Source organism: Kogia breviceps, chromosome 15 (assembly GCF_026419965.1).
Source record: "Kogia breviceps isolate mKogBre1 chromosome 15, mKogBre1 haplotype 1, whole genome shotgun sequence".
In the NCBI taxonomy this organism is placed as follows: domain Eukaryota; kingdom Metazoa; phylum Chordata; class Mammalia; order Artiodactyla; family Physeteridae; genus Kogia; species Kogia breviceps.
Window position 1 is genome coordinate 66,590,133 of NC_081324.1, and position 26,684 is coordinate 66,616,816.

The 26,684-nt window shown below is 58.7% G+C and overlaps 2 protein-coding genes across 17 annotated transcripts; one reads left to right on the forward strand and one right to left on the reverse strand.

The window, feature by feature from the left end:
* The first annotated feature begins 1,440 nt into the window (after nt 1-1,440).
* On the forward strand, nt 1,441-4,135 carry SELENOM (selenoprotein M). The gene is made up of 5 exons (XM_059040183.2): nt 1,441-1,793; nt 2,991-3,026; nt 3,232-3,266; nt 3,627-3,705; nt 3,789-4,135. The coding sequence occupies exons 1-5, from the start codon at nt 1,674-1,676 to the stop codon at nt 3,945-3,947; spliced, it is 429 nt and encodes a 142-aa protein (XP_058896166.1). The 5' UTR covers nt 1,441-1,673; the 3' UTR covers nt 3,948-4,135.
* A 171-nt stretch (nt 4,136-4,306) lies between these two features.
* On the reverse strand, nt 4,307-26,684 carry SMTN (smoothelin). Of its 16 annotated transcripts, none has more exons than XM_067014348.1 (22): nt 26,246-26,409; nt 24,397-24,527; nt 19,590-19,738; nt 19,123-19,216; nt 18,958-19,036; nt 18,753-18,850; nt 17,534-17,854; nt 17,373-17,445; nt 16,695-16,766; nt 16,093-16,614; nt 15,726-15,898; nt 13,716-13,808; nt 12,473-12,625; nt 12,311-12,386; nt 11,112-11,276; nt 10,950-11,012; nt 10,680-10,746; nt 9,603-9,776; nt 9,281-9,395; nt 8,449-8,600; nt 7,324-7,487; nt 4,307-4,611 (listed from the first exon to the last, which is right to left on the reverse strand). In XM_067014348.1, exons 2-21 carry the CDS (start codon nt 24,445-24,447, stop codon nt 7,343-7,345), a joined length of 2,835 nt encoding a protein of 944 aa, XP_066870449.1. In that variant the 5' UTR covers nt 24,448-24,527; nt 26,246-26,409; the 3' UTR covers nt 4,307-4,611; nt 7,324-7,342. The 16 variants fall into 16 exon arrangements, with proteins under 16 accessions (XP_066870449.1, XP_066870448.1, XP_066870453.1 ...); XM_067014347.1 differs by having other exon boundaries at nt 9,281-9,398; XM_067014352.1 differs by lacking the exon at nt 13,716-13,808 and having other exon boundaries at nt 9,281-9,398; nt 26,246-26,684.

Sequence of the window (26,684 nt, forward strand, 5' to 3'; positions counted from 1 at the left end):
GCCTTCCCTGCCTGGACTATTTTGTTATTTGAGCCAACAGATTCTTTTCATTGTTTAAGCCAGTTAAACTTGAGGTTTCTGTGACTTGCAGCCCAGAGCACCGCAACTCCCAGCTGATATTACTGTTTCATAGCTTTTTAAAAAAATTTAATACCATAACTATGAACATTCTCCATGTCATTCAACAGTATGCTGCATCATTTTAAACAATTGCTTGGTTCTCTACCCTAAGGAGGTATCACCATTTAACTAATCCCCTGCTGTGACATGCTTCTGTCTTCTCTCCAGTTTTTCACCATGATAAACAGTGTCTTGATAAACATCTTGACCTAACAATTGATTCCCTCTCTGAAGATTACTTTGGGTCAAATTCTGAGAAGTGGAATACTGGGTAGAAGAAATATTTTTAGGGTTTTGATTTATTGTATCAAATTGCCTTTCAGAAAGCTTGGATGAATTCCCACTTCCACAGCAGTAAATAGAGTGTTAGACATAGCCTGTCATTTCAATAATCTGGATAGAACCAATTATATTTACTGTGTCCTCATGTATTTATAGAGAATGGATATTAAATAACAGCCCTAAGCCTATTATTATTATATCTTCACAATCAAGTCAGTGAATGGGAGGTAGCACGGTATGAACAAAGGGCGGAACTAACTTTCCATTAGGTTCAGTGTCTAGGGCCCATCATACTTTTAGGGGTCCACAAAAATATTTTAATTTTAACTTCTTTTAAAATCGGAAGAAAAAAATGAATAAGCAATCATGAATCCAGCCTGGATTACATTCATTTTTAAAAATCAAAGCAGTTGTAAAATCCAATTTTTAATATATGTTTTTTAATAAAGGAAGGGGCCCAGGAAGGCAAAACTGGTCATAATGCAGCCTTGGTTTGATGTTGAGGAGAATTCTGAGTCCCAGGCTAGATTTGGTGGGAAAGAGCATTGTGATCAATGTGCTGTGTCTGCCTTAGGCTTGAAGAGGGGAAGTAGCATCCTGATCTAGTCATCTTTGTCTTGGTGAGATGAACACAGGCATGTTTTGGGTTCAAATCCCAGATCCACACCTTAATTGTTTTACCTTTCTGAGTCTGTTACCTAACTTGTAAAACGGAGTTCATGGGGCCTTTCTGAGGTACTGTGCCAGGTACTGTTCTAAAGAGCTTTCTAATATGTATTAACCCTTTTATCCTCCCAGCCCCGACGTAATATTCCCATCGCCACACGTGTGCTCAGGAAATTGAAATCCAGATCGGAATTTCATCCAGAGAAATAAAAAACACAAAAAATGATTCCCCAGGCCTCAGTTTCCCCATCTTCAAATCGGGTGTGTGACCCAGAAACTCGCGTGTCCGTCCGCATCCCGCCCGCTCCCCCTGCAGGCGTGAGGGGGCACTGCCTGGCCGCATCCTGTCGGAGCGTCCATGCTCTCGGTCAGCAGAGGGAGGGTGGACACCCTCGGGGCTGGGAAAGTAAAGGGCTGAGGGCCGGAGAGGAGCCCAAACCCTGCAGGGAGAGCGCGGGCGGCCCCCACGCAGGCCCTGGGCGGAGACCGAGAGCTGGGGGCGTGGTCCCTTGCGGGGTGGGACCTGGCCAGCTCGCGGGCCCAGACGTGGCGCAGTGGCTGGACGGTTCGCCTCTAGTTTGCGGATCATCTTCGGCCGGGTTTCAATGCGCCTCCCGCTGCTTTCGCCGCCCCTGCTGCTGCTCCTCGCGGCAGTCGCGGCCGCCACCACCACCTTCCGGCCCGACTGGAACCGTCTACACGGCCTGGCCCGAGGCCGGGTAGAGGTGAGTGCGGCGGCCCCCAGGCTAGGGACCACCGACCCCTAACCCCGTGGTCCCTTGGCTTTGGAATCACCGCCCGTTCTGACACAGGACCCTCCCGACTCCCATGTCCCTCTCGGCACCAGGACTGTCCCTCCCACTCCCCAGCCCCAGAACGCCCCAGCACCCACCGTGGAAGCCCGAGACAACCGATCTTGAGGCCTGGAAATCTGAACCCCTCCCCAGTTTCCCATCCGGCCGGACATCGGGCCCCTGACACATTGGCCTAACTTCTTCTGGCCTAGGACTTTCCCAACTCCGTCCTCTGGAGCCCAACCTCCCATCCCCCCATCACTTCTCTTTTTCCTGGAATTCCTCCCTACCCCAGTTCCGGTTGGTCTCGCTCTCTTTGCCTGGGGGACAAAAGACTTTCTGGGAGCCTCCCTGCCACCTGGGGAAGGGGACTGGGAACTGCCTTACCAATTCTTACTCTGCAGCAATCCCCCCACCCTCCCCTGCCATGAAATGCCCCACCAAAGTCCCTGTGTGGCTTGGATCATCACAGACCCTCTCTGGGCCTTAGTTTTCTGCCTGAAAAAAGTGGGGGGGGGGGGGCGGGGGCGGGGAAGAGGGAGGACTAGAACGGGTAATCCTGGGGTCCGGACTCCCTTTCAGGGAGTATAGGGAGGGGCCCTCCCAGCCTCCTTTGTTGGGGAAGCAACCAGATGGTCTGTAGGGCTAGGCTGCAGGTGGCAGGGAGAGCCAGCTCTGCACCGGATGAGGTAGGGACCAGATGGTAGGTGTCTCTAATAGGGCCTCTCACGGAAGTTCTGGGCTGTTTCCTTCTGGTCTGCCTCCACCCTGAGGTTCTAGGGACCAAAGACCAGGTCCAGGTCTCTATGGCCTGAGGGGGTAGGGTGATCATTTCTCTTGGGCATTGGGCGTGGGTCAACAGTCAGTAAGTTGTGCAGGCAAGAGCCCCAAGGCTGGTAAGTGCCCTTTGGGTTTCTGGTCTTGCTCCTCTTTTCCTCTAGTGTGGGTGGGCCTCAGCTTCCCCATCTGTACAGAGTTCCTCCTTCTACCCACAAGGGGCCTCCATTTCCACATCTTAGTAACTGCTGTTCCAGGGAGTAATTCACAGCTCGATCCAATGCCCAGCTGGGGAATGAGGGTGAGGGTAGATGTGTCACTCCTGACCTATGCCATTTTGTTCCCCTCCAGACATGTGGGGGATGACAGCTTAATCGCCTGAAGGAGGTGAGTTTGAAGGAAGGGATCCCCAGTTGTGTCCCCCTTGAGCCTCTTTGGGGGTGGGCAACATGGTCCCAATGACCGGCTGGGGGAGGTTCCCTAGGCTGGGAGTCAGGAACCTGCACCTGACTTGCTGTGTGACCTCACTGGGCTTCAGTTTCCTGTTGGTACCTGGAGATGGTTGGGGTCTGATGCTCTGGTTCCTCCCCAGGTGAAGGCCTTCGTCACCCAGGACATCCCACTCTAGTATCCTCCTTCTGTTCTGGGGGAGGGAGAAAGGGGAGGGTATCTGCAAGAATTTCCTTCCACTTAACTTCACAGATAGGGATCACAAATGGTCTTCAACTGACAAGTGGGATTGATTGATAGTGGCTGCCCAGCGAATTCTGAGATGGTCTTGGATTGGCAAGAGAAATTGACTAGTGATGACTGCCACAGAACCGGCACAGAGAGGAGGCCCCCTTACTTCTTTGAACCCTAATTTCCTCACGTGTAAATGGGTATCCCTACCTTGCTTGGGCAGACGAGGTAGTGTTCACATCGACAAGACCCCGGGACACCCCACCTGCCTCCGCCCACCACTACCCACCTTAACACCATCTCCAGTCACAACCTGGTAATGAAACACCTCCCGGGGGCCGACCCGGAGCTCGTGCTGCTGGGCCAACGCTTTGAGGAACTGGAGGTGAGGCCTGGGGAGGTGGACTGGGGGGAGGCGGGGCGAGAGGCGGGGCCCGGCGCGCTGACCCCGCCCCTCTTCTGCTTCAGCGAATCCCACTTAGCGACATGACCCGCGAGGAGATCAACGCGCTGGTGCAGGAGCTCGGCTTCTACCGCAAGGCGTCACCCGACGAGCCTGTGCCCCCAGAGTACCTGCGGGCGCCCGCTAGGCCCGCCGAAGGCGCTCCTGACCGCGCTGACCTGTAGGTCTGGGGACGCGGCACCACCCTGCCTGAGCCCTGGGGACAGAATGAAGCGCTCAGCGGCCCGGGAGCACCACCCTCGCTGAGGGCCGACGCCCAGTCCCTGAGTCAGCAGGGGTGGAGTTGGGGGGGGGGTCCCTCCTAACCCTCTTTCTTCCCTCCCCAGCTCCACTAAATCCCCTTCCGCCTTCAGCGAGACTCGACTCCTTCTTTGCTGCGGGCGGGTGAGGAATAAGAGCTCCCCGAATACCCATGGGAGACCCCCGCATCCCCAGCTGCCTGGCTGCCAGAGTGGGGACGTGGGCACACCTTGCCCAGCTGCCCTCCATTCAGCCCCCCAGGGGAGGCAGAGAGGAATCAATGTCGTTGAAAACCAATAATTTATCAAAACGCTGCGTGTGTATGCGTGGGAAGGTGTCGCAACAGACAGGGCAGCGGTGGCCAGGCGCACAGGGAGGGGACGGTGCCTGGATGGTGGGGGCAGCTTGCCACTGCGGCCTTGCGGGCGGCGGGGAAGCTAGACATTCTTGCCACGCAGGCGCAGCTCGTGGCGCCGCAGGTGGTTGTAGAGCGACTGCACGTAGGTGAAAACGCACTTGGGGTCGGGCTTCTTGCCCATGATCATCATGTCCTCCACCTCCACGAGGGGTACGCAGTCCACCAGCATCCTGCGGGGAGGGGGGCACGGGGGTGGTTGTCAGTGCCGGCCCCGACTCTTGCGGCGACCCTCTACCCAGAGGTCTTTACAACGCCGCAGCCCGCTGGTCTTCCATAAACTCGACTCCTGATCGACTGAATGGGGGAAAAGCCTTCTAGGAAGGCAGAAGCCCCAGGCCCCAGCCACCCAAGCCTGGAGGCCTCTGTGGGGAGCAAGGCCAAGGCATGTGGAGGTGAAGGAGGAGATCCCTGCCCCATCCCATGGCCCAGGTGCAGCAGACCCAGCACAGGGTTGGGGTCTCAACCCCTAGCCCTGAGGAGGTCCTCACTCCAGACCCTGCCCACTTCTCTCTGGAGGGCTACCTCCTTCTCACCCTCAATGGCACACTCCAGCTGGCACAAGCCTCTCAGTTGGGCCGTTATACCCAAGGGGCCTCAAATCTTTCCCTGCATCCAGGACCCACTCCAGTGACCCTCTGGGCCCAGGATTATCTGCCAGCTCCCTGGCTTGGTACCTCCTATAGAGCAGCCTGAGAACCCCCATCTGCCTCAAGGGACATCCCTGATGTGTGAGATGGTGGCCAGCGAGGTGTGTGTGTATGTCTGAGAGACAGTTCTTTAACCCTTATTACCCAGTTGGGTAGAGCAGGGGAAGCAGATGAGTGTCCCAATCAATACAAACTGGACCAATTGCATCACATTCAGGGGCAGGACTTGCTCCCTCCCATGTGCCATGCCTGGCATATAGTTAGCACTGTCAATGTTGTTAAGTGAGTTTCCTTTGGCAGGGAAGGCATGAGGGCAGGAATTGCTCCTGTTCCCAAAACACCCAAGGGCCCAGGACTACCTCCCATCTTGTGCCTTCAAGGTCAGACCTTCAAGGTCAAACAATGTAAGGGCTGGGGCCTACTCTCAGCTCATCAGGACTCCTTTGGGGAAGAAGCCTGGGAAGCAGGAGACCTGTTTCTGTCAAGGCTCTACTCCTGGCCAGCTGTGGTAGCTAGAGAAAACCCTGCCCTGTGACTCAGTTTCCCCATTTTTCCACAATAGTATAGTCGTTCTTTGCTTCATTTGGGTCCTTGGAAGCACCTAGGATGAGTGAGAGGTTTCTGACTCTCTTGTTGAGGTGCTATGTGCCCTTGAGGTCGTCTCTGCCCCAGCCTGTTTCAGCTGTACTGTGGTGAAGAGGCAGCCTCTCTCTGCAGCTTCTTCCAGCTGTGGCTATCTCCCCAGGGATCCTGGCCTCTCCCAAAGTGGAGCTCCCTCCCATCTCTGGTGTCTTCCCTGGAGACCTTATAAAGCCATTGTTTACACCGGGGCTCACGGCTCAGGGCTCCAGCTGCCCCAGTGACAGGCCAAACACCAGGCAATTCAAGCAACAGCACTGCTGAGTCACACTTTCCAACTGGAACTGGGCCGGACTGGGTCCCTCTCCCTCCAGGCTGGCCTGCTGGGCAGCAGCTCCTAAGTCCATATATGACCTGGAGACAGCAACATGCCCATCTTTCCCTCACCTGCACAGCTTCTCTGAGTATATGTGTGCATGTGTGGGCTGCCCCCCACAATGGCTCCAGGCCCCAACGGGCATCTGAGTGCACTGCTAGCTCTGTCCCTGATTCACATTACTTTAGGCAATCCCCTTTCTCCCTCTGGGCCTTCGTCTTTTCTTCTCCCTACAAAATGGGTGGGAAAAGTGATGGGGCAAGGAAAACAGTCACAAGGTGGGGAGTCTGGAGTTCCAGTTTTTGGCCCTAGCTCTGACCTAACAACCCCTGGCACGCTCTGAGCCCACTTTTCTCCTCTGAGCTCCTGGTCTGTAATGGGCAGTTAGCTCAGGATCTGAATTCTCTACTGTGGCCCTGAGGTGAGATGACCAGACAGGAAATGCTACAGCTGGCTTGGGGATCCAGGACCCCCACCAGAAATAACTTCCTGTTAAACTGGCCTTGCTCCTGAGCACCTCAACTTGGAGCATGGCACCCCCAACTTCCCAGTGCACAAACTGGAGGCCTGGGAGGCTTCCCTGACCCTCCTTCTCCCTCCCTAATGGGTCCATCAAAAAACCCATCCCTCTGCTTAAGCTTCTCTAGCTGTCTAGTCCATCCCCTCCCTCCCCATCCCTCATCCAGGCCTCACTCAAGAATTGTTCTTCAATGCTACCAGACCACATACATCCCTTCTCTGTTTGCAAACCTTTTATGACTCTTGTTGTCCTCAGAAGGAAGTTCAGACTCCTGACTGTGACCCCTTCCTCCCCCTCACATCCAGACTAAATAAATGTCCTTCCCTTCCTGGGTGTGCCATGCCCTCCACCTCCCTCGACCCCACCCCTGTGCACTGGCTGATTCCTCTGCCTGGGACTCCCTCTCCCTCCTTTAGCCTGAACTTGTCATTCAGATGCCAGCTTAGTTTGCACTTTTCTGAGAGCTGTCCTGGACCTGCCAGCTGGGTCGGGTGTCTCCCTGGGGATCCCATGGCCTCCTGGGCTTCCTCCTTCTCAGTCCTGCCCAACTGGATCATCACTGCCCATTGAGGAGAATAGTCTTGCCTTTGAGGTCCTGAACAGAAGATAAGGCCGTGCCTGGCTCCTTCAGGCTCTTCTCAGGGTCCCCCTGCTTACCCACCCCCACTCCCGCCATTTCCCCGGCTTTTCTTTGTGCCCCACTGAGCAGATTCCGGCGGGGCAGCGAAATGGGACAGGGGAGCAAGGCGGCATTCCTCACCGTGGGACCCCAGCAGGGGTTAGGACTTTTTGGTTTTTACCAGCCCCTTCTGGACCAGACAGCGGTAGAACTCCTGGATGTACGTGTACACGCACTTCCAGTCAGGCTCTCGAAGCCGCACCATGTCCTCTGTGTCCAGGAGCTGCGGGCAGTCCGCATGGGTCCTGGGGAGGGTAGGGGGCCGGGAAGGGGCAGGGGGGCGGGGCCCGAGTGGGGCAGCAGGGGTAGAGGCAGAGAAGAGAGGGGAGGAGAACAGAGAGACACACACATACACACACAGAGACATGAGTTCAGTTACGTTCTCAGTGCTGCAGTCTGCCAGCCCCCCGCATGCCCCCTCCCCATTGTGGACGTGCCGCTCACTACCCATCACTAATGGTGTGCAATGCAGACAGGGGTGGGGGGCCAGATCAGTCACAGGTGCAGAGAACTCTCGGGGCAAGCGGGAGGGAACAAGGGGTGGGGACGATGGCGTTGGCGCTGAGGTTGGAGAGGAGGGCTGTGCCCCAGGGAGGGGGGTGAGGGAGGCGTGAGAGGAGGTGGAGGGAGGAGAAAGAGGAAGAAATCCGGGGGGGGGGGAACCAGAAAGAGAAAGATAAGGAAAGACAGATGGAGGAGGGTGCTGAGGGTGAGGTGAGCAGATGGGGCAACGATTCCAAAGTGGAGGGCTTGCTGATGTCCTATATAAGCCTCTGGCAACACCTATATAGGCTGGGCGGGCACGGTGCCCGGGCCAGGATCCTCCTTTTGGAATCTCCAGCCAGGATCCCGTGGGAGCAGGAAGCTCTGGTGATAGTGGGAGGAGAGCAGGACAGAGAAAGGGAGAGATAGAGGGAGAAGGGGGCAGAGGGAGGATGGAGGGGATATGGACAGGGCCACCTGATGGGCCTTGGCCCGGGCTGGTAGGCGGGCCTCTGGCTCCTTCGTTCCGGCGGGCACCTGGCACGCTCAGCAACAGGTGGGTGGGGTGGAAGAGGATGGGGGCTTTCTGGGGAAGGGGGGTCTCAGCCGCTGAATGACAGTGCAGCTGACCAGCTCCAGGGGGCCTCGGGGCAGCTGGGCCCGGCCCAGATGCCCAGCCCCAGACACCCAGCTGACACCAGCAGGGCTGGGACCCACACTTACTCGGCGGATGAGAAGGCCATCTCGAAGTTCTGGCGCCGGTTGTGTGGGCTGAGCTGCCCATAATCGAAGGCTTCAGGGAAGAAGTTGTGCACCAGGGCACAGAAGGCCATCCCGTCACTCCAACTCGAGGAGAAGTTCTGGATGTCCACATGCTATGGGTAGTGGGAAGACTGGTCAGCCCCCCTATGTCCTCCACCTTCCAGTGTTTTGTTTGTTTTGTTTTGTTTTTTAACCACACCATGAGGCATGCATGCAGAACTCCCCCAATCAGGGATCAAACCCATGCTCCCTGCAGTGGAAGTATGGAGTCTTAACCACTGGACAACTGGGGAAGTTCTCACCCTCCAGTGTTTTGGTAATCCAGATCTAGGGCAACTGAGCTCAGAGAGGCCCTGTAGCTTGCTCAAGGTTGCACAGTAGGTAGCCTCCTCCAACTCAGTTTGTTAACTCCCATGTCTGTTGCTAAGGGGGACAGAGTGACCAAGAGGCCCAGCACCACCCAGTTAAGGCCATGGTCATGCCCTATCACTCCTTCCCTTATGTACAGAAATTTACCCAGTGCCTCCGACAGAGCAATGAGGAGGGGACTCTAAGGGTGGGGTCTGGCCCTGAACCGTGCCCACCATCCAAGGGCCCTCATTAGGCCCTGCCACTTAATCACTTATCCTGGAATCTAGGGCATTTTATGTGTCCTCTTTGAGCCTGTTTCATCCCAGAAGAGGAATTCCCATCTTCCCTGTCAGACATGGTGGCTGTGAAGGGTACAGCTGCACCTGGGGCCTTGTGAGGGTGGGGAGGCCCTCGCCTGGCCACCTGGTCTCACAGAGCTCACCTCGTAGCCACGCGTCTTGGCTCGGCACCAGTCCAGCAACATCTGCTTGATGCTGTTGGCACTGGGGACACCGATGCTGCTGGAGCGCTGCACAGCTGCGCGGGGTCCGCCAGAGCTGCTGCGGGGTCGGTGTCGGGAGCCGGGTTACAAGGGACGCCTCTTCCATCCACCCACTCGAGTAGGCCCCAGCCCCGCCTTCTTTACCTTCAGGCCCCGCCCCCCACAGCTCCAGCCGCGCCCTTCTCGTCTCTGGCCCCGCCCACCACAGCCCAGACCCCAGCCCGTGCGGTCTTTAGGCCCCGCCCCGCCCACTGCTGCTCACCACGTGGCGCCTTCCTTCTCCAGCTTCTCAATCATGGCCTTGCGCGCCTGGGAGGCCGAGGTCTTGGGCAGGCTCTGTGCCTTCATCAGCTCTTTCTTCCTCTCTGCCTGGAGTTTCTCCAGCGCCGCTAGGCTGCCGGGCCGTGGGCTGGCCTCATCCTCTCGGTCGAAGATACTGAGGGGTGAGCATGCCACTGTCAGGGCTGGGGAGGGCCGCTCCTGAGCCTCGATCCCCACGAGTCAAGGGAGGGGTCTTGTCACACTCCAGACCCTACACTCTTGCGGTATCTTCACCACCGGCAACGCTGGCCAGCAAGGGAGGTGCTCTCATTACACCCAATTTACAGAAGAGTAGACTGAGGCTCAAACGACAAGAAAATGGAAGCCAAGCTCTTTTCAACAGACTTGGACCCTGGGAGTTTTCTGCGAAGGCTCATTGTATCATCAGGTTACAGGTGAGCTTAGATTCTGGGCCCTATCAACTAATAATGACAACCAATGTGATAATAGTAATGGTAATAATAATAATAGCTAGTGTCTATTGAGTTTTTCTGTGTCATTTTAAACTTCACAAGAGTATGGAGGGACTTTTCCCACTTCCACTGAAGATGAGGAAACAGAGGCCTTTGGCCTTAGATTTCAGAGAGCATGGGGGGCAGCGCAAGGACTTGAACATAAATCTCTGACTCAGAGTTCCTGGACCCCTCTGGTTCCCAGTCTGAATTCTGATCCTACCTGCCCCCAAATGCTCTATAACATAGGGTGTATCCCACCTTCATGGGGCTAAGATGTAAAGATGCTCTGTGACGTGGGATGTGGTCTGCAGACACTGGGAAATGGCAGTGGCACCAGCAGCTCAGTGTGGTGGGGAGGCTTCTCTAAGACCATGAGGAAATCTCTGCCCGCCCCCCCCTCCATGGTGCGGTTGAGAATTAGGTGAGATGGCAAGGCAAGCAGGAGTGGTTTGACTCCCACTCTGCCCCTCCCTGGCTGTGTCCCCTCTTGTAGAATGGGTGTGCAGTGAGGTCCCCTGAGACACTGACTCCTCCATGGTCTGGGAGTGGGTACCTGTGCTCACCTGCCCATCTTCTTGGATGATGAAGAGGAAAAGGTCTTAGTTTGCATCATGGTGCTGCCACCACCATCTGCAAGAAAGGGGAAGGGGATCAGGGTGAGGTCCTGGGCTGGATGTGGGAGATGGGGCAGGAGGCTGGTAGAGGGATGGAGGTAGCCACAGGCAGAAAAGAGAAAGTGATGGCTGGACAGAGAGACACACAGACAGAAGTTCGGAGAGAGAGTTTGAGGAAGGTGGGCTGGCAGGCAGGCATAAGACGCTGGGCGGCCTTACTCTCTGAGCGCCTCACAAAACTCGACTCCACCGTGGTGGTGCGGGCCGTCCGTCTGCCATCATCTGCGGGGGCAGGGATGAGAGGAAGGGTGTGAGGGGCACAGGGCCCAGAAAGGTAGACATGTTCCCACCCTGAGCCCTGAGCCCTGCTCAGCCCCTTACTGGAGTGGACGAGCCGCTCAGTCTTGGTGACAGTGCTGACAGCTGAGCCGTCGGCTGTCTGTTGGCTGTGTCGCGTGGTGGTCTTGGTGGCCGTGTTGCCACGGCCCTCCACTGGCCGGGCCCGTGTCTCTTGCAGCCGCCGTTCCCGTTCCTTGTCCCGCTGGTCTGGGCGGGGAATGCCCCATGCATGCCCAGAAGGCCACCATCGCCCACAAAGCACATATGCATGGGCACACGGGGCACACGGATGGGGTGGAGGGCAACTTGTTAGCAATACTGAAGACACAGGGGACAACAGCTCTCTCTAGGAGTAGCTGGGGGTGAGGGGGTAGCTATAACTTGGGAGGGAATGGCAGGGTGTGGTGCACTCAGAAACAAGGGGACATGGAATAGTTGAACTCAAAGGGAGAGTATTTGGATCCAAGAAGGGAGTTTCTGTGGGAATGAGTAGCTGAGTCCGGAGGGAGTATCTCCATCTAGGAGGAAGCAGCAGAGGCCAGGGAAGGAGAAGCTGAGTGACGGCAGTAGCTGAGTGGGCCTTCAAATAGGTCTTAGCAGAGAGAAGAGCAGCTAGAGGAAGAAATATCTAAATCCACGGTTGGAGTGATTGTAGGTATCTGAGAAGTAATTCGATCCAGGGAAAGAGTAATTGGGAGAGAAGCTGACAAAGGGGGTAATTGGGCCTAAAGAAGAAGCAGGTGGGTGGGCCCTGCAGGAAGCAGAGGGAGTAATTGAGAGTATCTGGAGAAGCAAATGAATCTAGAATCTGGAAGAAGGAATAGCTGAGTCCAGGGAGGAAGTAGCTGTGTTCAGGGAAGGGGAAGCAGGGAGGAAGCAGAGGCTAAGGTGGTCATCAGTGGACCCTGAGGAGAGAGAAGCAGCTGGGAGGAGTATCTGGATTCAGGGAAGGAGTACTTGACAGAACTTGGAGAAGCAAGGAGGAGTAGCTGGGGGAGAGAGTAACTGGGTCTAGGAAGGAGAAGAGAAGCTGGTTCTGGGTCTAAGAAGCTGGAGAGAAGCAGCTAGGGAACGGAGCAGCTGGATCTGGGGGAAGGAGGCAAGGGAAGAGCTGGGTCTAGAAAAGGAGAAGCTGAGTCTAGAGAAGAAGCTGGGGAGGGCGTTACTGAGCTAGAGTGTCCACGAATGGACCTCAGTGAGGGGAGCAGCTGGATCTGGGGGCAGGGCATCGGGCTCTCTACCTCTCTTCCTTTGTCGGAGCTCACGTAGCGCAGCCCGGATGAGCTTCCGCTCCTCAAAGTCCATAGTCTGATCCAGCTGCAGACAGAATCCCTGTCATTGCCTATCTGGTGCCCGCTGGCTCCAGCCCCTGCCAACCCCCAGTCCACCAGATCTGGCCATACCATCTTGTCCAGGATACTCTCATCCTCAATGGCCATCAGCTCCTCGGCGCTCAGAGGGCTCCGCCTCTCTGGTGCTTTGTCCATGCGGGTCTGCTCGGCACCATTGGCCACCTCCACTGCTGCAGAGGGGGACTCTGCCGGTTCTGGCTCCATCTGTGTGGTGGGGAGAGGGCATGGACTTTAAGCAGGGGTGTAAATGAAACCAACCATGCCCCAAAGGACAGGGGGCCAGGCCCTGGGGCTTCTGGCACAGACTTTGAAATACCACTAGCCAGCTGGACTGCCTGCCCAAGGATGACCATGTTGATGTCAGGCTCACAGAAGAGGCACTGAGAGCCTTGTTATAGGGCTTCCCATGTACCCAGAACTGTCTTAATACAATTAAGGGAGGCAATAATGGTGATTTCCATTCAGTGGTGAGCACTGTATGAACACTAGGTATTTTACTGTCCCTATTTAACAGAAGGGAAAACTGAGGCTCAAGGTAGCTGCATGACTTGCCCACAGTCCTTCTATAAGTGTGATGCAGACTGGGATCTGAGCTGATGCTAGCCTAACTCCTGAATCTGAGTTCCTTCTGCTGCTTCATTCCAAGCCCCCTCCCAGGCAGGCTGTGCTCTGTCCTGCCTGTTCCCAAAGCCTGGGTCCTCCTGGGCCAGTGCCCAGGCAGCAAGCACATGCCCACCCTCAACACACCAAGGGAGCTGGATCAGGGCCCATAGGCTCCTGACCAGGTGTCTGATTGGGGCTGCCCAGAGCCAAGTCCTCTCTGAAGCTCGCCCCTGCTCCCCACACCCCCTAGCATGAATCACCCCCTCAGGGGCCTCCAACCCCAACCTAGCCCCACACCCCTCCCAGGGCATCTTCCCAGCCCCTTGCAGACAAGCCCCCAGCCTAACTATCAGAGCCCCTCCCCTCCTGGCAGGGCCTCTCTGTTTGCTGTAAGGGTAAGGGGAGCCGAGGTGGCAGCTGTTTCAGGGAGGCTCGGCCTGGCAGGGGCAGGGAGTGGGGGTGGGGCTAGAGGCTGGGCCCTGGCCAGGGGCTGCCAGGGCAGTTGCCACGTGTGCCTCAGGGCCAGGAGCCTGGCACCATCTCGCCTCAGTCTTGGAGTGCTAGTGCCCCAGTCCCCTGTACAGATAGATAAACTGAGGCTCAGAGAAGGTGGTAGGCCACCTAGGGTCACTGAGCAGAGGCAGAGCCTGGCTCAAAACCACCCGCCTCCCTGCAGCCCGTAAGGACTTACGAGACTGCCGCTGTGGGCAAGGCTTGCAGAGGAGCGGCGGCGGGTGCTGAAGGCAGGCGGGTGGGCCACAGGGGTCCCAGCATCCTCGGCCGCCTGGAAGAGGGCCTCAGGGTCGGCAGCGGCCAGGAGCAGCTCACTGGGCTCCAGCTCGGGCTCAAGGTCAGGCACAAGCGGGACCCCCAGCCGCAGGCTCAGCACCTCCACCTGCCTGCCCAGCGCATCCAGCCGCCGGCTCAGCGCTGCCGTTTCTGCCCGCAGCTCTTCAGCTGCCCGGGCCACCGGCTCCACGGCCGAGGCAGCTGCCTCAGCTGCCTGGGTCACTGCCGCCCGGCCTGCCTCCGCCACTGCCTGCAGCTCCTCCAACGCCCGGCCCAATCTCTCCTCGAGGGCTGTGGCCAGCTCAGACCTGGGCCCCGGTACCCCCGGCATGGTGATGGTGGGGGCTCTATGGTGGGGTGACGAAGGGGGCAGTGGTAGGGACTGCTGCTTCTGTCTGGCAGAGTCAGTCTTTGCAGCTGGCCTGAGGGCGAAGGCAAGGGCAGTGGGCCTGCCCCGCCCCTGCTGGCCTCCCAGCCCGCCACCTGCCAGCTGGGGCTGTAGCCCAAATAGAAACCTATTCTGGGCTCCCTCTGGAGGGGGCAGTGGGGGAGGGGTGGCCTGCCCAAGCAGGCGGACCGCCAGGCCTGGCCCTGGCCCTGCAGAGATCACAGACTGGCAGTACAGAAAGACTGCACAGGTTCTGAAGGACTGCCGAGGCCAGGAACCCATGCCCCATAGGTGGGGAAACTGAGGCAGGGAGCAAGGCATGGGCCTGTCTGGGCCACCATGTGCATTAGCCGTGAGGACCCAGTCTGCCAGACTCCAGAGCCTGAGTCCTCTGCCCTCATGCCATGCTGTTTTAGAAAGCCTTGAACCGATGGGGGCAATGGAGGCACAGAGAGGCAGGACTTCAAGCAATCTGCAGTAGCAAGTGCCTTGTCCCTGAGATAAATGTCCTCTGCCTGCCTCTGGTGCTCAGATGCAACCACAGACTCTGAGCAAGTACATTACAGGCACACGATCTGCCTCCTCTTGGTTCTGGATGGGGAAACTGAGGCAAGTAGGTGGTCCTACCTGGCGCTCCCTGTGGCACCTCCCATCCACCCCAAGGGCCTCAGCCACCCTCTCCTCACTCCCTTGGCAGAGAGCAGTTAGATCCTGCTCTGTGAGGGGAAGGGTGCTTTCCTGCCCCCACCCTCTCCCTGTCACCCTTGAGAAAGCCCAAAGCTGGCTCTAACCATTTCACTTCAAAGTCCCATTCAGCCCCTGGAACAGCACAGAGGCCATTACCTGGGCAGCTGGGTGGCCTGCTGGGGATCCCTTCCCAGGCTGAGCTCCCAGCCAGCTGATCCCGGGCTCCAGAATGAATAATGGAAGGGTGCGGCAGATTCAGTTCCCGTGGCACCTGCTAGGCTGCTGCCTCACCTGACTGGCACCCCCTTGCCTGTCCCCCCTCAGTGCTTCTGCCCAGCCCCCCCACCCTGAGATGTTGACAGAGATGATAATCACTAATCTCCAATCTCCTAAGGGGCCAGGCTGATCTTGGATGAGCAGATGAGCGGCTCTGCACCTTGGGGCTGAGGTTCAGTATAGGCTGGGAGCAGGGCCACTGGGGCTGCTACAGGAAGAGGGGGGCAAGCCCTTATTACCCTTCTCTGAGCCTCAGTTTTCCCATCTGTTCACGAGGAATGAACCGACCAATTCTGGAGTAAGGACCAGAGATCATCATGTGGGAAGCTTAAGGCCAGTACAGAGTGAGATTCTGACATGTCTAGTGGCTGATAGGCGAGGGTCTGGCCTTAGCTCTGCCACCAACTGGCTGTGGACTGGTCACCTTCTCTCTGTGGGCCTCAGTTTCCCGTGTGTGCAGTAGGGGAAGAGCAGAGCAGAGGAGCCCTGAGAGCCCTGCACCCTGAAGCAGTCTACATGAGGTGGCTGATGGTGAGGCTGGTGGGGTGAGGAAGGGCTCACCTTAATGCTGCAGCCTCCTCGGCTACCAGGGGCGGCATGGCTGAAGCTGGTGACGTGAGTGACACTGCCCAGCCGAGCCAGGTTCCCAGGGCTGCTGATATGCGTGATGGTGCTCTTGCCCCCACTGCTGGTGCTAAGGAGGGTGGGGAGCGCCTGCAGCCCCAGCGTCAGTTCTGGATAGGGAGAAGGACTATGGTCAGGATCAGGTGGGGTGAGGGTAATGCCAGTCCAGGTTGATGGTGCCTGTCGCTCCCAGTGCACCCTTTGGAGACACCCTGAGCCCTGACCACAGCACCTGTCCTATGTGCAGAGCTGGGTGGCTGCAGGCAGTCATCCCCAGCAGTGGGGAGGCAGTGGGGAGGCCTACCTGCCCTCTGGTTGCCTGTAGGCAGCAGCACCCGGCCTGTGGAGGCCTGGCCCCGGCCATCCTTGATCTCGATGGTGAATGTGGTCTTCATACTGGCCCCTGGCTCAGCAGTGCCCACGGCCACAGCTAGCGGGGCACTGGGCGCCTCTGAGCGGGCCATGGGCCCCCCTGCTCTGTTTTCAAGGGGCCTGACAGCCAAGCTCCGCCCCCTGGGGCCCTCCTCCCTGGAGCAGCTCTGAAGCTGGGCCAGGGGCCGGGCTGTTCTTCGCTGATCCTTGTTGAACTGGGAGGAGGTGTCACTGGTGCCCTGTGAGGAGGGGCCCCTGGAGGAGGAGGCAGGGGTGGTGCTGATGCGGGAGGAGCCTGGGAGCCTTGCAGGGGTCGAGGGACCCTGGGCTGCCCGGAGTGGGCCTTCCTGGGGCCCAGCAGCCATAGGAGAATCGGATGTGAACTTGCGCACACGGTCCCGTACGGAGCCAGGCCGCTGGAACGAGGAAGGTCCACTGGCAAGGGGGGTGGGCTCTAGAAGGGACAGGAGGGCTGTCAGTGGTTGGATGGGACAGGGACTTCCCAGAGCCCAGGGTTGTGGGAACTGGCAGTACCTCGGTTCTGGACTGGCTGGCGGGGGCTCAGCACAGACAGGGAGCGTTGGCAGGGGCGAGGGCCAGCCAGGTCTGGCAGCATGGAAAGGCGGTGGCGGCCATGTGGGAGCAGAGAGAGGAGAGTGGATGGTGGGGTCCACCTTTCATAGTCCTCTCTTCCACACCTCCTCAGCCTCCCAACCCCTTCCTGCACCTCAACCTCCCCAGCCTCCCCAGCCCATCCTGCACCTCCCACAGCTCCTGGCCTCCCCACTCAGCTGCATCTCTCTTACAGGCCTCTCCTTCCCCGACCCCGGGATAACTTGGACACTCCTGGGGGCTTGGGCTAGGCTTGGGCTGGAGGAAGGGTGCCCAGATTCTCCCTGCTGATGGGGATGGTGGACACGCCCCCTGGCCAGCACTGCCCACGGCTCCAGCTGGGAGATGGGCGCACTCCCTTATTGGGGAAAAGAATGTGCCTGAGGCCTGTTGCCTTTCAAGGCTGCAGGGAGGCCTCTGGCCATGTGGGGGGGAGTGGGGGGGCAGGGGCGGGGACACCTCAGGAGCAGTGGGAGGAGTGTCAGAGCCTGCCTGGACCTGAGGGCACTGGAGCCATCTAGGCACAAGAACCCATTTTCCAGGCAGGGAAGGGGAGGCCCAGGGAGGCAGATGCCCCTACTATCTCTGCTGGAACCCTACCTGCTCTCTTGGTGTCAGAGGGACCTTTGGTAGGGCCGTGGGCAGCAGGGGGCTCTGTGGGGCCAGGCAGGAGCTGCAGGGGAGACACGGCATGGGCAGGGCCTGACTCCCAGACTGGGGAGCTCACCTGCCTGGCATCCCTGACCCTCATCTAGACTCACCTTGTTGACCACCTGCCCCTCCGTGCTGGGGGTGGCTGGAGGCTCCTGGGGCTCAGGGCTGGCAGCCCTGGGCGGGCTGGGAGGTGGCTTGGGGCCGCCCAGAGCCTCAGTGGCAGGGTATGGGGCCTCGGCAGGCTCCGGTGGAGGCTCAGGAGAGGTAGTGGTGGGTGAACTGTCGGCTGAGGCAGGTGAGCTGGGTGTGCCCCCAGGTGGGGCCCGAAGCAGTAGTGTCACTGTGGTCACATCATGGCTGGTGCCACTGGGGGTCGGGGTTGGCTCTGGGACCTCTGCCTGTTGCTCCTGTTCCTCTGGCTTCGGCACCTGCGGGAGACCCACAGGATGTGGCCAAGGCTCTCCAGGCTGGCAGGCACCCAGGGCAGGGCATGCAAAGCAGAGGGGCTGGACACGGTTTCCTGCAGGCACACCTGCACGAGCACGGTCACTGGCACACCATGGGCGGTCTTTGATCCCCACTTCCCAACCTCTTGACACTGCCTAGTCAAGGGCAGTTCAGAGATGACCAGATCCTAATGGCAGGGGTTGGGGACAGCAGGAGACCTGCTGGGGACTCCCAGACTTAATCTATTTCTGGTGTGGAGGCCCCTGACCCCTGGCCTCTGCCTGGTTAATTACGGGGTTAGTGGGTAGTCCTGCCAGGACCAGGGACCCAGCGGCCTCTGCTGGCCACTTAGGGAACCTGCATGACCCGACCTCTCACCCACACTCCCTCGAGAACAGAGCCCACTGGCCCCTGACAGCAGGACCTGATAAGCCAAGGTAAGGATGTGCGCTGTACGGAGGGAGAGGAGCAGCCTCGGATGGTTTAAGCTGGGCAAGTACCAGGGTCTGATTTTCATTTCAGGGAGATCCCTCTGTCTGCTGGGTGGAGACTGATGGCCAGCGTGGGGGTGGAAGGTAGGCGTGGAGGCGGGGAGGCCAGCAGGGAGGTCAACAGGGTGGTAATGAGAGACAGTCAGGAACCTGGGAGCAGTGTAGACAAGCTGGCTTTGCGGGGGAGGCCTGGGTAGAGACAAACTCTGGAGTGGAGACATGTGACCAGAAGGTGCCTGGGAGAGTGGGCAGAGGCCTGACATAGAGTCCCACTGTCCCCCAAACACACGCTGGGGGCCCCCTCAGTTAAGTACCCATCTAGCAAAGACACACAGGTGCTCTGTGCTGTTGGCGTCCATGGGCACAGGACCTTGCCCACAGCCCTTACCTCATACCGGTCCAGCCTGTGTGCTGCCTGCCCCTTGCTGTCCTCTCTTGAGCCACTGTTGGGACGCCCGCTGCACAACCTTCCAGCCAATGTGGCGGCTGGAGGGAAAGGGAAAAGTGTCAGGTGAGTGACAGGGGGTCAGAGTGGGGGGTTGCTGGGGGCAGCATGCAGCAGGGCAGGGGTGGGGCCAGGGCAGGGTGCGTACCCTCAATCTCCTGGGCCCGTACGCGGCGGATAGCGGCTCGGATCAGCTTGCGTTCCTCGTACTCAGCAGCGCCTCGCAGCTGTAGGTGAGGTGTGGGCCACGGGTATGTGGAGTCCAGGTCTTCACCTGCCCTGCCCCCATCCCCTGCCCTGGCCCAGGCCTCACCAGTGTAGTCAGCTCCTCCACATCACTCATGGACTCCAGCCGTCCTGCCAGCCGTGCCAGAGCAGCCTGCTGCTCAGCCTCCCGCTGCTGAGAGCTGCAGGGACACCATGACTATAACCTCCATTGCCAGGGCCAGGTCATGGAGGATGTGGGCTGAGGGCAGAGGCCAGGACAGGGTACCTGGAACCTTGGCAGAGGGGCAGGTAGCTGTGCACACCCTCTGGCTACAAGCTGACACATGCACGCCCATGGACCTGAGCGCTAATATCACATGGGCGTGGCCAGGACACCATGACTGGCACGTGGTCCGTGCCCACCAACATCCCTGTGTACTCCAAATGCATGCCTGTGCTGCCATTTGCACACCCAGATGGGCAGCAGACACCTGGCTCATGCCTGCCTGCACAACACGAGCTGAGCCCTGGCACATTCAGCCCCACCTGCACGTCCAACCCCTCGCCACTCACTGCAGCCAGTTCTCCTTGTTGTCCTGCCGCTCGGCACGGAAGCGCTTGGATGCCAGGGCCTCCTCCTCGCGCTCCAGCTCCTGCCGCTGCAGCTCCCGGATGGCTGAGCGGATGCGCCGCCGCTCTGCCAGATCTGCTGTGACCTCCAGCTGCAGGGCAAGGGGTGGTGAGGGGCAGGTCATTTTGGCTGCCAGGGACAGAGGGTGGGCACTGGCCGCCCACGGCTCGGCCTGGGGCACAATGAGTGGTCTGTCTCCACTCCCTCTGCCCCAAGCCCGTCATGTGCCTGCCTGCCCGCCCAAACTTGGTCTCAGGGGGAGACTCAGATCATGCAGCGAGGGCTTCTGGACAGCCCACAGTGAACTAAGATTCACTAAGAGTGGGCAGCCAGCAACCACCCACCTGTGCCAGGTGCCAAGTCAGGCGCTCATTCCTGTGACTCAACTCCTGCCTCTCAGAGCCCTTCATCAAACCCCCAAGAGCCAGGGAGTCCTGGCAGGAGGAGGGAGGCCATCCCATGGGCCCTTAACAGTGTCCCTGGGGAGGGAAGGGTGATTGGGCTGCTGGAATCCAGCTGTGAGCACGAGAGACTCCCAGAGTACCACAGCCCTGCTGATGGGTGGCAGCCTCGTCCACATTGGACAGATGGGGAAACTGAGGCAGGGGCAGGCCCTCAGGAGTCATAGCTCCCTGCCTGACTGGGGGCTATTATTCTCCCTGCACTGGTCCTGCTCTAGCCACCACTGAAGGGGCAAAGGGGCAGGGGCTCAGAGTGGGAGGGCCAACACCCCAGACAGATAAGGCAGCTGCACTAGGGTCCACCCAGGGCCCTAGAGAGGGCATCCATGGGGGACAGGTGCTCCCACCAGCTTCTTAGCCTGTCACTCCCTGGGAGATTGGGGGTGGCTGGTCTAACCAGGTCGAGGAAAGGGCACCTTCTCTGGGCAGTCAGCCAATCCTGTTGCCCCCCTCACTCCTCTACCCCCTACAGAACCTCTGTGGCCCAAGGGAGAGAGGACAGGCCCAGGGCCGCCAGGAAGATAATGGCAGAGATAAGCCTCCAGTGTAGGTGTGTGCCAGGTGGGAGCAAGTATAGGCAAAGCGATTTCCTTTGCCCCCACCCCCAAATCATTCAGGGGTAGGCCCAGGAACCCTCTAGTCCCTTCCTTTTTAGCCTCCTCTCCCATCATTCCTTCTTGCTCCACAGGGGAGCATGGTGGGAGGGGGAAAGGTTTCAGCAGGGAGCGTGGGCTGGGCCAGCTTAGCCATGAGCTCACTTGTCCCTGTCTGAAGAGGGTAGAGACAAGTGACAGAGCCCTCCAGGGAGCCTTCAGTCTCCACATTCCTGAGGAGATATGGGAGGGCCCCCAGAAGGCTCAAGCCAGGACCCTCAGCTGGCTCCAGCCCCAATCCAGTCCTGGCTGGGTGGTCAGGATCATATCCTTAACATCCGTGGTCTTGGTTAACATCTCATTTGTCAGACGGGACAATGGCTTCCCTTTAGGGCTGTGGGTGAGGATGGGGGCAGTGACTTGGGGTCACCCCCACCTTGCGGAGCTATGTATAGTTGGTTCCAGCCAGTCAGGAGGGGAGAGAGAGAAGTGAGGGCAAGTGAGGACAAGATACCCAGAGGCATCTGTAACATTTACTGAGAAACCATGTGCCGGATCCTGTGCTGAGCCCCTTACTTGTCCTAACTTCACAGAAACCCTAGGCAATTTATTAGTCCCATTTGACAGATGAGGAAACTGAGGCTTAGGGGGACGTGATTTGCTTATGGTCAAGTGACCTGAGCCAGGATTTGAACCCAGGTTTCCATGACTCCGGGGCCTTCCCTGGGCTGAGGATATCTCTGTGGCTGGGGTCTGCCTGCTATGGTGGGTACCTTGAAGATCCTTGTACTATAGTGGGGACCCTTCCAGCCTGGACTAGAGATGCCCTGGGGCTTAAGGGGGCCTATAATGTGGGGGATGTGGAGAAGGCTCACCTTCCCACCCTCAGTCCTGGCCTTGACTCAGGCCCAGAGCCCTCTGTGGTACACTAGAAGATTCCAGACCTGAGGGGACAGCTGGTCCAGCCCCTCCTGTGCAGAGGGTAAAGGGGCTCAGAGATGCAATGACTAGCCCTTTGTCTCCTGTGTGTCCCTTCCCAGCCCCCTGGGCTCCAGAGATGGGGTTCTCCTCCCTGAAAAAAGCCTGATTTGGGAACTTAGTCACTTCTGCAACCCCTGGGAGCTTCAGTGTCCCCCTCTGGAAAATGGGAGCTTCTGTCTGATCCCCCAAGTGGGTGGGGCAGGGTTGTGGAATGGACAATCTCATCCCACTGGTCACCCTCCCGCATGACCCTTCCCTTTGGGCCTGGAGACAAAGGTCCGCCCACAGTGTCCCTGATGTGTGTCCTGTGTTCCCCGTCCTCTCAGGCCCCACCATCCTGAGTGGAGGGGGCTGTTGTTGGGAGGGAAGGAAGTACAAAGCGCCATTGTCCACTGGGGGAAAGGGAAGGAGATGGGGGGGTTTCCGAAACTGCCCAGTGAAATTCTCCTGGGAGGAAAGAGGGTGCTTCCTCTTCCCGGGGGCCGGGCCTCCGGGTACTTTGCTCGCTGCTGGGGGCGTCTGACAGGCCCCGGCGTCTTCCTGGGCCTCAGTCTCCCCACCAGCACTACGGAGGAGACTTTCCAGGCATTCGCTCAGTCCCAGCTCCTCCAGTTGACCGATGGAGGACCGGCCGGCAGTGAAGCGTGGCCTAGCCAGGGGGCGCTGAAGGCCTGCGGGCCCCGCGACCGCAGCCGCCTGCACCGCCCACGCCTCTCCCACGCAGCCCCGTGCAAGGCGCCCAGCCAGGAGCCAGCAGGACAGGAAACCGCCCAGGTTCCGCCTGCTTTAATATCCCCGGCTAGAGAGGAAACCCAGGTTCAAAGACTTAAGCAGCTTCCGCAGGTCACCCAGCTAGTGAGTGTCGGAGCCCGATCTAGAACCCGGGACCGAGGCGGAGGGCGTCCGGATATGTGGCAGAGGAGCACGTGGTGCTCGTGTCCCTAGGTGTCCCCATCCCGCACAGCCCCCCTCCCTGTTCGCAGAAATGTTCAGGAGCCGAGGTTGGGAGCGGGTCCCCGGGTCCCTAAATCGGCCGGACGCTGGGGCTCGGGTCAGCTTTCCCTTATAAGGCCCGGCTCCGCGGAGAGGAACCCGGCTCCGGACGCCCCAGTGTCTGCCAGGAGGCCGGCGCGCGCGGGGCGGGACCCTCGGGAGCTCTGGGGCGCAGTAATGGCGGGAGCCCGGCGGTGGAGGACCCCGGTCCCGAAATGGGAAAGACCTCCGGGATCCCGAGACAAGGGGCGGGGTCTTGCTAGTCCTTTCCCAGGGAGGGGGCCAGGGTTGGGGGGGCGGACTACAGTCAATGCTCCGGCTTCTCTGAAACCCTTTTCCAGCACCCAAACCCGCATAGGGTGGGGGGTGGCGGCTGGGGAACCCTGAGCCTCAGAGTGGACCCCTAGAGAAGGGGATGAGCAAAGACCTGGCTTTCTCTCCACTACCCGCATTAGGATTCTGACTTCCTGATGGGAGGTTGAGCTGACATGGTGGGACCCTTTGGAAACCCATCTCCCTCAGACTGCACACAGCGCCTGTGGCAGTGGCAGACACCTAAAGTCTAAGGTGCTGTCCAAGGACACAGAGGTCGAGTGCCTTGGGTAGATGATGGCAGTGGCTGGGCACTGCCCAGTGACTGGGCTGAGCTAGCTGGTTCCAGCCCCTGCCTCTAGAGGAGTGGTATGGGGGTGGGGTGGGTCATTTGCCTTCTCCCAGGGAAGGTAAATCTTTAATTTACCCCCTGGACAAGGGTCAGGGGCTGGGGGGTGGAGCTCTGGCCCCTCTTCCAGTTCCAATGCACCCTGCCCTTGCTGGTGGGCACATGCCTGCCCTGCTATATTGCCCCACATCCTCTCTGTGCATGGTATGTGTGTTGGGGGGGAGGGGGGGTTCAAGAAGAAGCTGGGGAAAGGGGATAGAGTGGGCCCATCCTTCTTCCATGCCAAGATCTGGGCCCACGCCTCATTCCATCCCCATGCCAACTGTAGGACCTAGATATTATGTTCACACACATCCCCCCACCTCCCATTTTACAGATAAAGAAACTGAGGCTCAGAGTGGGAAAAATGACAGATTAGAAGTCACAGTGTTCATAAGGGTCCCCAAGGCCTGTCTCTCTCTATGGGCTCTTCTGGACTTGACTTATCCAGGTCTCTTGGTCCCCCATGACCCCTTTTGGGGTTTGTTTGGATCCTGGCACACCCTTTTCCAAGCTGGGTGCCCTTGGGCAGGTGATTTCACCTCTCTGAGCCACAGTGTCCTCCTGGCTCTTGGAGCTACTGTAAACATCCTGTGAGATGGTGTGCTTAGCGCCCAGACTGCTCCCTGCTGTGACCTGGCTTATTAATCATTGCTGCTACTGTTATCATTGGGCCAGCCTTCAGGGGTGGGTACTGCCCAGGCTGTTGCTTGAGAGAGGCAAATCCAACCTCCCCACACCTGTGACTGCCCATGGGTGAGTCCTCACCAGTTACTATTTAAACAGGTGGTAGCATTGGGGGGCTGGGAGGAACAAGGCCTCAGCACCTGGCATGGACAAGCACATGCCACCAGCTCCTCTGCATCGGCCACGTGGAACAGGCGTAGCCCTGTTCCCCAAAGCCCTTCTCCTGCGCCCTCCCCCATCACCTCCTCTTGTCAGCTGAGAGGTATCCTGGACAGGCCCTGCCTCTCTGGCCTGTCTTGTCTGTCCTCATAGTAGGGATAATGGAACTACTTACCAGCTTCCGCAAGGCTCCCTCATCCAGCCCAGCTAATGTTTCGTCCGCCATCTTGCTGGCCCCTAGGTCCGTCCGTCCCCTCCTGGTGAGTTCCCCAGTGCCTTTGGCAGCTGACACCAGCTCAGGAAATTCTGCAGGGGACAGACATGAATCAGGCCTTCTGGGGCCTCTAGAAACCACAGGCACTTGGGCTTTGTGCCTCAGTTTCCCCCTCTAACCCATGACTATCCATTGGTGTCTGATCCTTATCTGTGATGTGATTCCTGGCCGGGAGGTGCCCTCTGCCCTACGGTAGCGTGCTGGAAAACTCAACAAACCAAGAGTAGGAGTCCCTGGTTCCAGTCCAGCCAGCTGGACTGCTAGCTTGCTGTGTGGCCTAAGCTGGGCCCTTGCCATATCTAAGCATCAAACAGGGAGGGTAGGGACCTGGATTGTGAAGCCAGGGCCCAGGAAGGCCCACCCAAGCTGTGCTCACCACCAGGGGGTGCCCACCACACTCCACAGCTTCCTGCCCCACCCACCCATCCTCAGGGCCTGCCCAGCCCCCACTCACCCCAAAAGCTCATCCTCCGGCTATGGGCTAAACCCATATCCAAGTCCTTGCTGCCTTTGCCACTCTCATTCCCCCAGGTAACTTAAGCCATTGGAGGTAACATTCTATCTTCTAATTCTTGAGGACAGCCCTCTGTACACACCCCTCTCCACTCCTCCCTTTCCCGCCCTCCCCCTGATGCCAACTGCCCTGACCTCATGAAGCCAGGTGTCCAGGCACCCCACTCCTCCTGCCAGTTCACACACTTAGAATTCAGTTCCCCACCTGGAAGAGCCTTCAGAAACTGATCCGTCCAGCTTCTGGATTTAGGCAAACAGGATTGGAGAGGACCAGAGGACTGTCATTGGGGAAGGAGGATCCGAAAGACCCAGAGGACAGGGAATGGATTTAATCTTGGCCACCTCTAGCTTCTGAAGTCCCCTTCCAAAGTGCCCTCAGGGGCTCAGGACACTCCCTCTTGCTCTATCACTGCGTATCAAAATGGCCCCCTAAATCCTAGCCCAGCCTTCCACTGTAGCTCTTTCCTTCCCCCTGCAGCCCTAATGTCTTTCTGGAATTTGAGGTCCCACAGCGTGACACACCGTAGGGGCTTAGTTAATGTATGGTGACTGACATGGCCCCTGGATTGCCCCCGCTCCTGTTGATTCATCACTCAGTCATCCCTTCCCCCTCCCCAGAACAGTCACTTGTCGAGTCATCCCATCCGGTGAATGGGTCTGGGGGAAGTCCTAGTCCACGCAGTTGGGGTTCTTCGGACTCTGCCCGTTCAAGTCGCTGCTTGCTTTTCCCATCCCTGTAGGCTCGGACAGGTAGCAACCTCCCAGCCGCCCTCTGCTGGGGTCCTTCACTTAGCAATCACCAGACTTGGGTTCTGTGGACACTCTTGAGTTCCCCCATGTCTTCTGAGGGGCAGGGGTCCCTAACGCAGAATCTAGGACTCCCAGGGAAGTCTTTTTCTCCTCAGGGATTCCCGCCGCTGCTCCACTCCAGTTCCATGGCTCCCTGTCACACAGTGTGAGGTCCCCGAAGATTGCGAGGGGTCTCAGAGGAACGTAGGAGCTTCCTCAGGGTTTCTGCCCCGACAGACTAGCACCCCTGGGGGTCGTAGAGCCTCCTGGAGGTTCATGAGCGTCCTTCCCCCAGGTCTTCAGAACTTTATCGCATGGGTTAGAGCCCCTGTGGATGGGTGGGGGCTCCCAGGTTAAGGAGTTCCGGAACCCTGGGAGTCCACCTATCCGGGTTCCACCCTCGGACCCGTCGGGGGTCCTGCTGCCGCCCGGAGGTCCGCACACCCACCTCTTAGTCCGGCACGGGCTCAGCTTAGGTCGTTTGGGATCCAACAGATGGACTAGGAGCGGTCAGGCGGAAGGCGCCGCGACCGAGATGCGAAGCCCGCTCAGCAACAGTCCCCGGGATTCTGCAAGCGCCGCCCGTCCAGCCGCGCCAGCAGCCCCGCGGGTCCCGCCCCGCGCCAAGGCGCCAACAAATCCTGGGGGGGGTCCCGCCCACCCTCGTGCCCCATTGGGGAAATTCAATTTGACGGCCACGCCCCTAGTAGAGGCCCCCGCCCCTCACGGGCCTAGGTTGTAGGGGTTTGCAGTCTTAGGGCCACGGTTCAAGCGGCCTTCGCTGGTCGGGTGGGCGTCACCAGGAGGATGCAGCTTTGCGCCAAAGTCAGGGAGGGCGCCCAAAGCCGCGGTAAGTGGCCCGGGATAGTACTATTCGCGGAGCCTTC